Here is a 16033-nt window from a genome sequence, read left to right as displayed (position 1 = left end):
CAGTTAAACCTCATTCTCACTAATTCACACATTCTTTATCTCCATATACACAGTGAATTCATTACTCTAATTTTTTCTCTTCTAAGACCTTCCACTGCTAGCAGAAGTAAAATCTTACCTCTATTGTCACAGTCCTTCAGAATTGTAACCTATGTCTCATTCTAAATTTGGGGAGGGACTGGGACATACAATGTACATAAAACCTTAGCAGTTAGCCTTAAAAAGAGTAAATATAAGTATATAAATAATAATTTTTCATTAAATAAATATTACTTAATTTTCCTTGAAGCCTCTAATGAGGACCCTTAATTAACAGTCCCTTGTTAAATAAAGTAGTGCTTAAGAACAGAAGTAGCACCCTTATGCTTCTCCTGGTAGTATAGCGGACTACATAATCTGGAGTGAGGAGGTGTCCCACTGCAGAATAACCAGATGCTAAGTATGACATAGTTTTGATCATATCCTTGGGTATCTTAGTTTGGGCTTAACAAAATACCAGAGACTGGGTGATTTCAACAGCAGACATTTTGTTGCAATTCTGGAGGCTAGAAGTCCAAGATCAGGGTGCCAGCATGGTTGGTTTCTTGTGAGGTCTGTGTTCTGGCTTGTAAGCGGCCACCATCTCGCTGTGTGTTCACATGACCTTCTATTTTTGCTGGCAGAGAGCGAGCGAGCTCTTGGTGTCTCTTACAAGGACACTAATCCTGTTGTGTCAGGGCCCCACCCTTATGACCTCATTTCACTTTATTGTCCTAAAGGTCCTATCTCAAAATACAGTCACATTGGGGATTTAGGGTTTCTATATGTGAATTTTGAGTGGACACAGTTCAATCTGTAGCATTGGGCTTGTAGGAAGAAAGGGACTTCCCCAAGTGATAAGTTCTAAACTAAGCTGAAACCAGAGCAGTAAGTAGGAAACACACTGAAGAAAGGGAGTTCCCTGATGACATGCTAATCTTGACATTGTGGTTTGCACATAAAAACAAAGGGTATGTGTCAAAGATGTGGCTCAAACAGTCTTGGAATTAGAAGAGCATTTCTCTTCAACAGGAAAGGATGTCTTATCACTACTTCTCTTTGACAACTTACTTGCACTGAGGCTTTAGCAAGCATAGTTGGGAAGGAAAGAAAAAGAATTATTAAGATGGAAAGGAAGAAAGTTACACATGCTGTGATTACCTAGAAACCAGAAAAGAATCTGTAGATGAATAATTAAAAGTTGCTGGAAATAAGATCAGTATACAAAAGTCAATTGCAAACAACAGCAAAGATGCCGTATACAAGAGTGTCAGAAAATGAAAGGAGTCTTCCAAGTGTGTGGTCTCTATGGAGAACATAAAACCTTATTGAAATACATTAAAAGACTGAATGTATTGGTAAACCATCTCCCCAAATTGATATTACAGATCAAATAAAAATTCCCAGAAGTTTTTTTGGGCAACTGGACAAGTTGATTCTAAAAATGCATTGGTAAGCAAAGGTCTAAGATCAGATGACAACTCCTAAAGAGGAAGAATGAGATGGGGGACTTACTTTGCCAGTTGGCAAGACTTTTTATTAAAGCTATAGTGATAATAGAACTGTACTGTGGATGCAGGAATAAACAGAACAATGGTATAGAATAGAGAACCCAGAAGCAAACCATGTATAGGTGGATATGATAAACGATGAAAGTGGCATAGATCAGTGGGTATAGATTTTTTCAATGAAGTATGCTAGGGAGATTTGTTATTCATACAGAAAATGAAATCAGATTTCTACCTTACAACTTATGCCAAGATCAGTTCTTGGTTATTTAAAGACTTGTGAAAGTCAAAACGTTAAAAATTTTGGAAGAAAATGTAAGAGTGTCTGTATGATCTGGTGGCATGGAAGTTTCTTTTTAAAACAAATGTAAAGATAGAAAGGAGGGATACATTTAACTGTTAAAAATAACCTTTGTTTATCAAAAGTCACCATAAAGGAAGCAAAATGACAAGTCACAAACTGGGAGAGAAGATATTTGCAATAGTATAACTGAAATACAGTCTAGAATATATAAAGGATTACAAAGCAATAAAAATACAATCTAGAATATCTGAAGGCCTACAAAGCAAAAAGGAAACCACAGCTTAGTAGAAAAATGGGCAAAGACATAGAGGCTGTGAAATACAAATGATCCATTGATCTATGAAAAAGTGGTTGACTTCATTAATAATAAGGAAATGCAAACCAGAAACTGCAATGAGATTTCATTTTAAGCCCTCCACACTAGCAAATTTCAACACATTTGATAGAATAAAGTGTGAAGGAGGATGTTGTATACCAGTGGAAACTTACACACTGGTGGGGAGAGTGTAAATTGGCACCTCCTTTTGAGAAAATGTTTTGGCATTAACCAGTGATGTTGGAATTTCATTTAGTTATTCCATCTTTAAGGTACAGCCAATAGGAAGCTCTTGCCCATATGGCCTAAGAAACAGGTCCAAGAGTGTTCTTAGCAATGATGTAATAATAGTACAACCAAGAACCCAAAGGAAACTACCCAAAGGTTCATCAACAGAGAATGGGTAAATAAATGTTCACACCGTGGCATACAGATGTGTAAATGGATTACAACTATTCCAGAAACAATAATTCTTAGAAACATAATATTGAGTCAGTATCAGTTAAAAAATGAATCTGAAACTTGAGCTAAAAACAAAAATCAAGCTTCCTTTAGAAAATTTGTTTATTCGGGGCATCTGGGTAGCTCAGTCCACTAAGTGTCTCTTGATTTTGGCTCAGGTCTTGATCTCTGGGTTGTGAGATGGAGCGCCACCTTGCCTTGGGCTCCACACTCAGCTGGGAGTCTGCTTGAGATTCTCTCTCCTTCTGCCCTTCCCCCCCCATGTGCATATTCTCTCAAATAAATCTTTTTTAAAAAAGGAAATTTGTTTATTCAGTATGTATTTATTGAGGTTCTGTTACGTGCTAAGGTCTGAGCCTAGGGCCTGAGTGTTTAGTGAGTAAAATGCCAAAAAGGGGCATTATTAATAATTACTTGGCATGACAGGCTGAGCAGGGAGCCTGATGTGGGATCATGACCTGAGCCGAAGGCAGACACTTAACTGACTGAGCCACCCAGGTGCCCCTGATCATTCTTTTAGTAGGAAATTTATATTGCAATGAGAAAAGTTGTCTGAAAATAACCCCAGTTCAAACTAGGTTGTCCGGAGAATAAACTAGCTGGGAAAAGAGGGTTTCTTTCACTTCTCCCACCAGTAAGTGCTTACATAAGCTCAGTTACCACAGACCTGTTGACTCTAGTACCGGTGTGAACTATATAACATCCTGTGGGTTCCAAGGTCCCCAGGTATTGGTCATCTGGTCTTCTCAGATAACTCCTATAATAATTCAGATTTTCTGGCACCTAAGACTGTTTTAGTACTGACGAAGTTGCTTTCACAAGTGAGAGCACTAGGGAGGGTGAGGCACTTCCATTGGCATACAGAAGTGCACTGCTCACCGAACAGTGCTCTGGTCCCCCTGTGTGTGGATGAAGGAGGATGAAGGGGAGCCATGCTTTTATTTCTGTTGTTGATATGAGTTTTCTCTTACTCCAATAAAGCCTGTTCTTAACTCAGATCATGTGATATAAAATTTATCTTGAATCCTGGTGCATGCAAGAGGACATGCAGAAGAGATTCTTAGTATATAGTATAAGGAGTTTACATTTTGTAGTTGCACTGCAAGGCCATTGAAGTGTTTTAAGTACTGGAGTGATATGATCTAATACACATTTTAAGATTATTCTTGTGGCTATATGGAGAATCTGTTACAGAAAAAAAAAAAGATTAGAAGTAGAGAATGAGTTAGGGGGCCACTGAGTAGTTCAGATGAGAGATCATGGTAACTTGGACCAGGATGAAGGCAGTGAAAATGGAAAGTTCAGGATATGTTTTGTGATTAAAATGGAGAAGTCATTGATAAGTTGATGTGGGGTTATAGGAAAGAATCAAGTTAATTCTTAGGTGGTGCTTGATTTGAGCAACTGGATGGATGATGTTGCCATTTGCTGAAATAGGGAAGATTGGGGGTAAGAGAGAGTTCTTTTAAAATGAGAATAAATTGAGAGTTTTATTTTGGACATGTTAAATTTGGGATGTCTGTGATAGAGCCAAGTAAAGAAGTTAGATAGGTAGGTGGATATGGGAGTATAGAGCTCAGAAGAGTGGTATGGCATGAAGGTGTGCATTTTGGACTTACCAACATAGGATGATTTAAAATAATGAAAATAATATGTATTAAAAACTTACTGGCAGGAGTTGCAATATGAAAATGGCATTATAAGTTAAATGAATTTCTTTTTCCTCTTGAAAATAACCCCAGAACCCCAAGGAGAATGCAAAACAGAGATGTGTCTTATATCTTTTTTGAAATTAGGAAACAACTAAAACTTCAAACCAAAAGTAGGTGGAAGGACTGTGTGTCGTTCAGAGTCCAGTCAGGAAAGCGGGATCCAGGATAGGTATTTCAGACAGAGGGAATTTAATGGAAGGGATTATTTACAAAAGTGTGGGAAGAGAGAGAAGGGTACTGCCAGAGCAAAAAAGGAATGGGTTATACCCAGAGAACAGAAACTGATAACATCCCTGGGCTGGAGCCTCTGAGTGTGCACCTGTTGCTGGATTACTAGGGAAGTGATTTCAGTTGTTTCTGGTGTGCTAAAGAGGCTTTACCTGGCCAGGGCGGAAACACGGTATAGATGGTTTTATCCAGGTTCCTGGAGTCTGCAATCATCAATCTTTCCCTAGTCAAAGGAACTGCCACCAAGTGACACCCTGTTGGAGTGAGAAGCAGGATTTTTCTTTCTCCTTCCTGCTCATCTGCCAGTTTTCATATTGGCAGCTACCAACAGCAAAGCATCTGGAGAGGGTGTCTGGGAAATGGTTTATAGAATCCCAGACCCCACAGTATAGAGCAGAGTATAGGCGGGGGTTATGGGTTTGAGGGAGAAAATAATAACTAGAATAGGCTATTGAGAGCCGTGGTGATCAAATTGAGGTTGGCGGTGGATTTGGGATTTGATTTTACCCTGTTGACAAGCTAGTGAGTTAGCCTGTTACTGTTTCGTGGAAGCTGGCAGAAGACATGAAACCTCTGGATCAGAGAAAAGTGATCATATTCTTGGCCGCACAGCAAGCAGCATGAACACCAGCGTGTTTGTATCAGTTTCCTTTGTCCCGAGAGTCCCTAGGGGCAATGCACAGGGCCCAGATGGATTTCATCATGGAGGGATACACTGAGCCTGGAGAACATGCAGCTTTTAGAGCAAGCAGTAAACAAGCCTGCTTCTTGTCCTGGAGAGGCACATTATCTCCTCCTTTCTGGTTGCTCGCTTCACAAAATGGCCCCGGTCAAGGGTGGTCAGGGCCTTGGATACTTAGCACACTCAGCAAGGTGTGTGCAGGATAGAGAAATCCTGGAGGAATGTCCCTGTCCCCAGTGTTTGGTAGGAAAAGACTGGATGAACATTTTTGGGTAACATTATGACAGGATAGGGCCTGAAGCTGATGTGTTAGCATGGTAGCTTGGTATTGAAAGCATCTGGATAATAGACTCTTGTTCTCTTTTTGTAAAACAGTTTTATCAGTTTGGGGGATGGAACTGAAGGTGACAAATGAGGCCTATATTCATTTGGAGTGGGCCATATGCTACGGTGTTCTGTGGTGGGGTTGTATGCGGTGTAAGACTAAGGTTGGTAAGATGCACACATCCAAATTAGCCATAGAGAATGTATACATGCATATATGGCTTGAGGGTGGGCCTTCAGGACTCTGATGAAATGCCTACTTACTCAGACTTACAACTTGCCATTGTGCACTCTCCAGGTGAGGATTTTAAGGGACCCAGAAGCCTGCACTCCACTTATCATTGTAGGTCAGTCTCTCTGCTGTATATATCCGGCTATGCTGATTTCCTTCTGTATTCGGCAGATCAGTGAACCTCAGTTGATAGAAAGGGATATTATTTGTGACTTGTCTTGCTGTCAGTCTGAGTGTCCAGCTGATGCTTTTCAACACAGTTATCATGCTAGTATCAGAGCAGGAATGATGCCAAGACCTGGAATGTGATGCCCAAGTCCCTGTGGAGAAAGTGCCAGAATAATGAAGGGGAGGAAGATGATAGTGCAGTGTCTTATTGGTCTGCTGGCCTGTGTTTTGAGGTTTATTCTCTCAGCGCACTCTCTTTGGGGTCTCCCAACTGAAAAATCTCAGCGATTGTCAGGAGGTCCCCTCCACATAGCTCTCTGTTTCTCAGAGTGGTATGGCGATGTGGTGCCCCACTGTTCTGAGCCCTGCGGCACTGCGCTAGCTGTTTATGGTTTCCCCATCCTCTGTCCACACTTTTGTAAATAATTCCGCTTTAACACCCTTCTGGAATTACCCAGTTTGTGCCAGTTGCTTCCTGTGGACGCCCTGACTGATACACTTCCTTTGTTCTTTTACTCAGAAGAATAGTTGAGAGCAGTACTCTTTCTAGATGTCTGCAGCCTGGGATGAAAGATCCAAGGATCAGGTACCATGGCTCTGGCATTGATCCCTAACAAACCATGTTTAAAGATGCACATTTTGTAGAGTTGGACTTGAATATATGTGGCTGTTTCAGTGGAGGATGGTGAATGTACATTTTGGAAGCAGCCATTACTAATGCTATGATATTAGTCATAGTATGATAGTTGTAGTGTTTATTAAGAAGGGGGAATGGTATAACTATGGGCTCATAATTCATATCAGTGTAATAGCAGTGATAATGCTGATATCCAACAATGTCTTTTCTTTTCTTTTTCTTCCAACGATGTCTTTTAAACTCTGAAATTGAACTCTGGTCACCAGCTAATGTGGTATGCATGGAAACACTGTCCTGGGAAAGAATAAAAACTGAGAAAGAAAAATTATTGTTAACCCTAAATTGCTCAATAATGACTTATAAAAAGGTAAACATTCTAATTTTGGAAGGGGTAAAAATAATAGGACTTGTAAAACTGTATGATCAGACATAAGTGATACATGAATTCTCATATGTATGTATTCTAAAGTTTCTTCTCATTGGATAATTCTATACTTGGGTAGAGAAATCTTATTAGTGTATTTCTTCTTATGAGGGGATGTAAAAGGTATCATAAGAACAAAAATGTGCATCTATAGAACCGAGGCCATGAGAAAAAAACTGAACAGCGGTGGTGGTAGGTTGTGGGATCAGCCCTACACCTGGGCTAAGGTCCTGTTAAAAAAATGCCAGAGACAGTTGGGAACTGCCTTATTCTAATTCTGTAGCACAGAGTTCAGGAGCATTTGGCGAGGTTGTAAAGTTAGCCCGAGAAAGCTGAGGGTGATTATTAAGGAGGACTGTGTTTATGTCCGAGTATTCTTGGTAGTGCTCTGTAATCATATTGTATACCACATAATGCCAAGACTGATGAGGTTCACCTGGCTTCTTGGCGTGTATCCAGCAGAGACTATGTATTGTTTGTGGAGATTTGCCATCCGCTACTGTGTGAGGTCCTTTTGAGGGGACCTGAAAATATATCCCTCCATTATTTGGATAGTGTTGCTAAACTCTCTGCTTTGTATCTTGATGGCATTGATTTCTCTCTCCATCCTTCAGATCAGTGTTTTCAAACAGTATTTATCACAACTCATTCGTAAGTTGTAAAATGAAGTTTGTAATATGCAAGCAGCATTGGAAGAAATAGAACAGGATAGAAAATATCAGACTGCCACACATCTAGAAAAGGGAAATAATTGTTTTGTGAATGCTTTGTGTTCCCAGCATAATATGTATATATAGGTGATATATATAAAACCATATAAAAAGTATTACTATTGGCCATGGTCAAAATTTGTAAGGCACTGTTTTACATAAATAAGGCTTCTTTGGTTGAAGAGATTGTCTGTGTGTGATTTCTATCAGCCTGAACTACTATTGACGTATTGATACAGGGGTCATGCACTCTGAAAATCTACAATAATTCATTATTGTTATCATTTAAATACTCAAATAGTTAAGAATTTCCCATGATATGGCTCACTAGGGTAGAACTTGGAGCCCCCTCATGTAAGGCATACTCTAAGAGGCACACCTTTTAATTCTAACCCAGCACCAGTGGCATTGAACTTTCTCTGTTTCATGCACTTAAACCTCCCTCCAGAGTGACTTTGATAGTGCCTTCTGGTGGAATTCTGATCTCCCCCTTTCTGTGTGTGTCCCTGATTCTCCTCCCAGGAAGAAGACTTCTTACTCTTCAGAGTGATTCTGTATGACTCTTCTGGTCATGCACCTTTCTGTCCTGGGTGGCTCGGAGCCCCCCTCCCTTTGGAATTGGGTGCAAATCCTCACCTTCTTTGTGAGTCAGATCTCTTCCTTCTTTGTGTGACATTGAATACTACTCCATTTGCATTTTGGCAAAGAGCTACTGAGTTTAGATCATAAATGGAATGTGACAGTCCATGCCATCTGTGAAGAGGACAGACTAATCGGAAAGATCCAGAGAGGGTTCACTAAACTGTGCTCTACAACAGACTAAATTGGGCAGAGATAAGAGACAGGTACAGCGAAGCAACAGGTAGAAGTGACAGATTCACAGAGAGAAATTTCAAGTCAGCAAGGAGATTGTCCATCAACAGAAAGAACAAGGTCAGGTCTACCTGGTAGCTGACATGTCAGGGCTGGAGAAATGGATGTTCCTGGTTCTGTTTGCCACTGAGTTCATTCTGGGGATGCTGGGGAATGGTTTCATAGTACTGGTCAATGGCAGCAGCTGGTTCAAGAACAAGACGGTCTCTTTGTCTGACTTCATCGTCACTAACCTGGCTCTCTCCAGGATCGTTCTGCTGTGGATTCTCTTGGTTGATGGTGTTTTAATGGTGTTCTCTTCCAAAATACATGATGAAGGGATAGTGATGCAGATTATTGATATTTTCTGGACATTTACAAAGCACCTGAGCATTTGGCTTGCCACCTGTCTCAGTGTCCTCTACTGCCTGAAAATTGGCAGTTTCTCCCATCCTACATTCCTCTGGCTCAAGTGGAGAGTTTTCAGGGTGGTCGTACACATGATTTTGGGTGCCCTGTTCTTATCGTGTGTCAGTGCCATATCTCTGATCCAGGAACTTAAGATCTATTCTGTTCTCAGTGGGATCGAAGGCACAGGGAATGTGACCGAGCACTTTAGAAAGAAAAGAAATGAATACAAAGTGATCCATGTTCTTGGGACTCTGTGGAACCTCCCTCCTCTAATTGTGTCTCTGGCCACCTACTTTCTGCTCATCCTTTCTCTGGGGAGACACATGCAGCAGCTGCAGCAAGGTGGCATCAGCTCCAGAGATCCAAGCACTGAGGCCCACCAGAGAGCCATCAAAATCATCGTCTCTTTCTTCTTTCTCTTCCTGCTTTACTTTCTGGCCTTTTTGATTACATCATCCAGTTATTTCATACCAGGATCTGAGATGGTTAATATAATCGGAGAAGTAGTTACAGTGTTTTATCCTGCTAGCCACTCATTCATTCTCATTCTGGGAAACAACAAGCTGAAGCAGACATTTGTGGAGATGCTGTGGTGTGAGCCTGGCCATCGGAAGCCTGGATTCAAGGGACCTTTTGCCCCATAGAGTGACCGAGGGCACAGGTGGGAGCCTGGGAGTCCTTCGGTCTGGTTCAAGGCTAAGGGCTTTTCCTGACCCTTCCGTGGCACCCGTTCTGTGACATCAGGAGGAGAGAGACACGACTGCATTGCCTTGGCCCACTGGGGACACGTCTCATGGCTTCTCTTTGTATGGTGGTTTTGGAGAGAGTGAAACAGTCTCTGGAAAATGTCAATATAATAAGAACACTCTCACTGTATAGACGTGGAGTTGTATTTTAATAGCTATCAATGTAATGAGCTGATTCCTAGCTTTAACTTCAAGTTTATAGGGACAGTGATGAGCTGATGTAAATAAAACAGTGTAATGGGCCTGAGGGAAAGAGCAAAAGCTTTGCAGTTCCACAGACTTGGGTTTGAATTCTGGTTCTGTCCATTTCCAAGACTTTTGGCCTTTGGTGAGTTACTTTCATTTTCTCTCTGATCCTCTCTTCCCTCATTTTATTTTATTTTATTTTATTTTTTTAAAGGTTGCATTTTTTTTTTTAAGATTTTATTTATTTATTTGACAGAGAAAGACACAGCAAGAGAGGGAACACAAGCAGGGGGAGTGGGAGAGGGAGAAGCAGGCTTCCCGCGGAGCAGGGAGCCCGATGCGGGGCTCTATCCCAGGACCCTGGGACCATGACCTGAGCCCAAGGCAGACGCTTAACATCTGAGCCACCCAGGTGCCCCTCTCTTCCCTCATTTTAAAATGCGGACGGTGACACTGACTTCACAGGGTACTAGGGATTCAGGAGGCAACGTGCCCCAGCATACTCTATAGAGCCCTTGCTCCATGAAGCTGGTATCTGACTATCAGTGAATTGTGTAGCCGGAGCAGTCGCATAGGAGATGAGTTTCCACACATACACTGTATGAGGACAAAAGCAGGGGAATGAGAATCAAGACCCTTGGCTATTAGGCTCCAGTCCAGTCTGGTGGTGGTCATTTTACTTCAGGAGTCCTGGCATTCCTTTATCGTTTGGCTGAAGTAAATTGCCAAGTAATTTTTTATTTTTTAGATCGGGCAAAAGTCCAAGCAGTTTTTTGTTTTTTAAACTAACCAAGATGCATATGAGCTTTGAAAACTTGAGAGTTTTATGAAAGAATAATATAAGCAGTTTTTATAAGTTCAATACATTTTCTTTTAATACAGTTACACAGGCATTGATTTATATCCTATCACTGAACAGTGTCAGAAGTCAGTGAGAATGTTATTACTTACGATCATGAAGAATTCTCAGACTCATGAATGTATACAGTTACGTCCCGTGGCAAATCTGAATCCAGCTTTCTGTCGTTAATGGGCTGTCAGGTGTAGAGCGTTGTGGCTATGAATCTGGGCCCTGAAGGCAGATACCTGGGTTCTAGCCCCGGCCCCTGTGAACTGGGTGACTTTGGGGAAGTTTTTTCTCTTCTCTCTATTTCACCTTCTTCATTTGTAAAGTGGGAATAGTAATAGTATGTTGTTGATAGGGTTGCTGGAAGGAGCGAGTGAGTTACCAGATGAAAATTGCTTAGAGTCCCAGGTGGAGTAAACAATAACTATTATTGCTATTATTATTATTTTGTGGAATGAGTGATATTTTGACATAGCATTAAGGATCCCCATACTACTTGGCATTTGGTCATATGTAACCAGAAATTAATTTGGGGATTGTTCTGGGATTTATGTATTAATTTCTAAAGTTACAGGAATAAATGTCTTTTGGTCTGCACTGTTTGTTTTCAAATTGATACTTGCTTCTTGAAGCTGTGGCATCAAAGACTAATGATGTGCTATATGTTGGCTAATTGAACATAATAAAGAAAAGGAAAATTCCTAATTCTGACATAAAATTCTGATCTGTTGAAACTTAAAATAATTGTTTAATATTCATTCATAATTCACTACAATATAGGGATTCTGAAATGGGTACTTTTGTAATTAGTAAAAATCTGTGCTGCTTTGCAGCACAGGGAAGTGTAACTATGGAAATCCATGCTGTCTTGATTGGCACCTGCTTTGTTAACCCAGATCCCCACTCTTGAATTCATTGTCACCCACTCTTGAGCACTTGCTCCTACTTTCTGTCACTTGGACGACTTCTCTGCTTAGCTCTGACCTTCTGGTTCTTTAGTTCTTAATCTGACTTCCTGATTCTGCCTTCTAGTTTAGGTGTGGGGGTTTTTCTCTCTTTTAACTGAATGTAACATCCAATTCTCTCTTTTAATTGAATGTAACATCTTACTGGAGATTTTGGCTTAGGTGCTTTTTGGTTCTTGATGTCTTTGGCTAACTTCTGAAGAATCCCTCCCTTCTGTTCCCACTGTGGCTCCATTAAATCCTACCCTAACCTAACAGATTCAGATACGGTGCAGTGAACAGGCTGAAGTTAGGACTGTCAGTCACTTCACTGGAGTGTGGATGGAAACAGAATTCTGAGTGGGAGCGTGTTGTGGTAGTCCAATTGGCTGAGGGCACAGTTACCTTCACTGAGAGTAAAGGAAATCAGATTCGTATGTGTGGTATCCCCAGCTGCTCCTGTTTCTTCTTTCAGAGAAGTTTGGTGGTGGCTCCTGGAAAATATCGGACTCTGTTATATGACATCAGTCACATGTGGACTGCCATTAATCAAAGTTTAGGGGTGAGAGTGGGGACATGAGTCTGGGTAGTGGGTGAGTTGCTGAGGAAAGGAGTCTCTCATCTGTTGCTAGAGGCACGATGCTGGGAAGTTTTGGCTATTTTGGAGAGGATCTGGTCTTCTAAATAGAGGGGGAATACCTAATCTGCCAACTCTTTTTTTTTTTTTTTTTTAAAGATTTTATTTATTTATTTGAGAGAGAGAAAAAGAAAGTACGAGCAGGGCGAGGGGCAGAGGGAGAGGGAGAAGCAGGCTCCCTGCTGAACGGGGAGCCCTACGACAACATGAGGCTCAATCCTAGGACCCCGGAATCATGACCTGGGCTGAAGACAGAGGCTTAACTGACTGAGCCACCCAGGCACCCCCTGGCAGCTCTTCAGTGAGTCCCCAGTGCCTGGGGAAGAATTACCTAATACCTCAGGCCCTGTTTTGAGAAACCCTGAGAGGCTATCTTGTTTGTTTTGTTTTACTTCAGTAAATTAGTTTTAGTTACTAAAATCCCTTAAGACTCTCAAATCTAGTTGTTTCATGAGCAAGGGACCAGAGCATGGCTTTCCCACACTGTGAGCAGGTTCCTTAGGTCAAAGTATGGGCATGAGAATTGTCCATGCATTTGGAGTGCAATTGCATGCCAGAGCTTGTGTTCCCAAGGCCACCTCTCTCAAACATATGTGTTCTTCAGTGCATCGCGGTATATTGCTTTTGGTGTATTAACACGTGAATCAACAGCAACTTATGCAATAGCTCATGAGACCTTCCAATTTTCCATCAGAGGCCCCTAACTTCTCATTTTTAGTGTTCTCTGAACTCTTGGGCCGAGTTCACAGATCCTGATCCTTAATGAGATTGAGCTGCAGTTTGGGTGTAGAAAGATCATAAATGAAAATAAATACACAACAAAACTAAAAAAAAAAAAAACCCAAAATACATTCCAACATTTCTAAACAGTTTCAGTGTCTACCAATGCCCTTTGCCTTAAATAATGTCCCTGAAATTTACCAAGTTGATGAACAGAGCTGTCTAGATCTTAGAGTTGTGTTTGTGATTTTCTTGCCTTGGGATAGGTGGAAGACAAAGTCTGATATTCTGTTGATATTCTGCAAAAAGTTTTAAGAAAGCAAAAATGACCTCAAAAACTCCCAACAACTGCTGATGACATTGTATGTTATTTTCTGGTGTTTCTACATTTTGCTGGGCTAGAAAAATGTATAGTATAGGGACTAAGAGCCTTATTTCTGGAGCCTAACACATTGGATTCAAATCCTGACCTCATCACTTAATAGAGGCATGATCTTTGGCAAGTTACTAAACCTCCTTGGACTTCAGTTCCCTTCACTATAAAATAGGTAATTTTATAAAATACCTCATAGGATTGGTGTGTGGATTAAGTAAGACAATGTATGTAAAGTATTTTAGCAACTAAAGCTTAGTAACTACACAATAAATATCAGCTACTGGCATTTTAGCTTATCGGGGTTGAGCCCGGAGAATGTGCCTCATGGAGTTCTAGTCTTATGACAGTGTTGCTGGTGGTATAAGAGGACATGATCTAAACGAAAGCCTGCTCCTTCTGGTCCCCAGGGGATGGTGGGAGGGGGAAGAGGGAGACTGAAAAGGGATTACAGGGAGGGCAGGTGAGAGTCCAGATTTCCCCTCTCTTTGAGGACTGCTTAAAAGCTCCCAGGTTGTGGTCAGTGGGAGCAAAACACAGGCACGGACTCAGCCCTGAATGTAGGCGGGGCAAGCAGCAACCAAGGAACAAGGACCTCTCCCTGGAAGCCTGAGGAGACAAGGACACCGAGGCTGATATTTTTTCCAAGCAAAGCATATCACAGCAAATGATTATAGCACAAATGTATGTGACTGGTGAGGGAATGCAAAGTAAAGGAATCATCCTGATAGATGGAATTAACTGAGAAAAGGCTTTCTTGAGGAAGTGTGAAGTCCTTGAACTTGGTCTGTTTGCAACTGTGAATCACTGTGTGTGCTCAGCGATGAAAGAGTAACGTTGGCAAGGCCAGATGAGAGATGGAGAAAATAGGGCTGCAACATATCAACAGGTTACAGGGGAGAGAGAAGCTGGATTTCAGTAATCTACGGATGTGTGGATGAGGGTGGGTGCGTAGGAGTGAAGCCTGGGAATTCCCACCATCTTCTGGTGTGAAAAGAAAAGCTTCATTCCCTGTGAAACAGGGACAGAGACATTGCTGGACTGGAGTTCTGTCACTTGGATTTGAAGTCCTATGGAGCCTTCCATAACTCTTCCCTCCAGCTGTCCTTCTCTTGGCAGAGGGGACTCCCAGGTTCACTGGGGCCATTTTAATCAGGCATTTCTAAGGAAAACAGGATATGAATGAAGAAATAGTAATGCAATCCTGGGAAGATTCGCATCTCAGGAAAAGCAGCTGGCTTTTAGACCATTAATGGCTCATTTGCCACACTGGAGACAATTAGAAAAGGAATGTCCTTCCTGGCTGGGTCCTGGTGCCTACTTGCACATCTCAGTATTTCTCCTGTTACCAGTGTCCGAACCATGGCTGCAAAGTTCTTAGTGAGGAAAGATGCTTCAGATATTCTTTTTCTCTGCCATTATTGTCTCAGCAGTTTTGAATTTTGCAGGACTCATTGTGAATCTGTTTATCGCAGTGGCCAATTATCAGACTTGGCTCAAAATCCCCAGAATCTCCTCTTCTAATAGGATCCTCTTCAGCTTGGGCATCACCAGGTTTCTTATGCTGGGACTGTTTCTACTCAACATCATCTACTTCTTCATCTCTCCAAATGTGGAAAGGTCAGTGCCCTTATCTACTTTTTTCCTGTTGTGTTGGATGTTTTTGGACTCTAAATTAGTCTCTGGCTTGTCACCTTGCTCTATGCCACTGCGTCAAGATTACGGACTTCCAACATGCAGTATTTCTCCTGCTGAAACGAAATCTTTCCCCAAAGATCCCCAGGCTGCTGCTAGCCTGTGGGCTGCTTTCTGCCTTCACCACTCTCCTGTATGTTGTGCTCAGACAGACATCATGCTTTCCTGAATTTGTGCCTGGGAGAAATGGTACAGGATGTGACATCAATAAGAGCGTCTTGTCTTTGGTGATCTCTGGTCTTGCGCTCATTTCTCCAGTTCTTCATTAATGTGACTTCTGCTTCCTTGTTCATACATTCCTTGAGGACACATATACAGAAGATGCAGAAAAACGCCACTATTTTTTGGAATCCCCAGACTGAAGCTCATGTGGGTGCTATGAAGCTCATGATCTATTTCCTCATCCTGTATATTCCTATTCAGTTGCTACTCTGCTACATTATTTCCCTTTTGTTGGGATGGATTTGGGAGCCAGATGCATCTGCATGGTTATTTCCACCATTTACCCTCCAGGACATTCTGTTCTCATTATTCTCACACATCCTAAACTGAAAACAAAAGCAAAGGAGATACTTTGTTTCAACAAGTAGTAGAATTTCAATAGTAAATAGTGGCTGGAGTCACCTCATGGTTTGGGGGCAGGATTTTCTCCATTAGCAGTTTTCCTAGCGGTCTGTGGAATTCATTTTTGTAATTGCTGATCTGACCTCCTCGGCCTTTGAGTGTCTGTATTTCAGTTTATTCTGCAATTAAAAAAATTTAAAATATTCAGCATTTTTTCCCTAAAGAACTTGTTTAAGACATTACTTATCATGTAGTTTGCATGGGTGTTGCATCCCTGGCTAGTGGAAGTCACCACGGTGTTCCGTGGGCTACTGAAGTATAAGGGGGAGTTCC

The 16033-nt window shown here is 41.5% G+C and overlaps 2 protein-coding genes across 2 annotated transcripts; both read left to right on the top strand.

Annotated features, from left to right (window-relative positions):
• The first annotated feature begins 8681 nt into the window (after window positions 1–8681).
• Window positions 8682–9632, top strand: TAS2R3 (taste 2 receptor member 3). Its single transcript, XM_032401261.1, has one exon. It carries the CDS (start codon window positions 8682–8684, stop codon window positions 9630–9632), a length of 951 nt encoding a protein of 316 aa, XP_032257152.1.
• A 5199-nt stretch (window positions 9633–14831) lies between these two features.
• Window positions 14832–15726, top strand: TAS2R4 (taste 2 receptor member 4). The gene is given in 4 exon segments (XM_032401155.1): window positions 14832–15121; window positions 15123–15365; window positions 15367–15548; window positions 15551–15726. Coding segments are annotated over 4 exon segments (891 nt in total).
• The last annotated feature ends 307 nt before the right edge of the window (window positions 15727–16033 follow it).

The sequence above is a fragment of the Phoca vitulina genome, unplaced genomic scaffold (assembly GCF_004348235.1).
Source record: "Phoca vitulina isolate PV1807 unplaced genomic scaffold, GSC_HSeal_1.0 scaffold4, whole genome shotgun sequence".
In the NCBI taxonomy this organism is placed as follows: Eukaryota; Metazoa; Chordata; class Mammalia; order Carnivora; family Phocidae; genus Phoca; species Phoca vitulina.
This window is presented reverse-complemented; position numbering and strand designations above follow the sequence as displayed.

What these genes read in the sequence shown, in the direction of transcription:
- TAS2R3 (XM_032401261.1), top strand. Translation starts at nt 8,682, where the DNA reads ATGTCAGGGCTGGAGAAATGGATGTTCCTGGTTCTGTTTGCCACTGAG.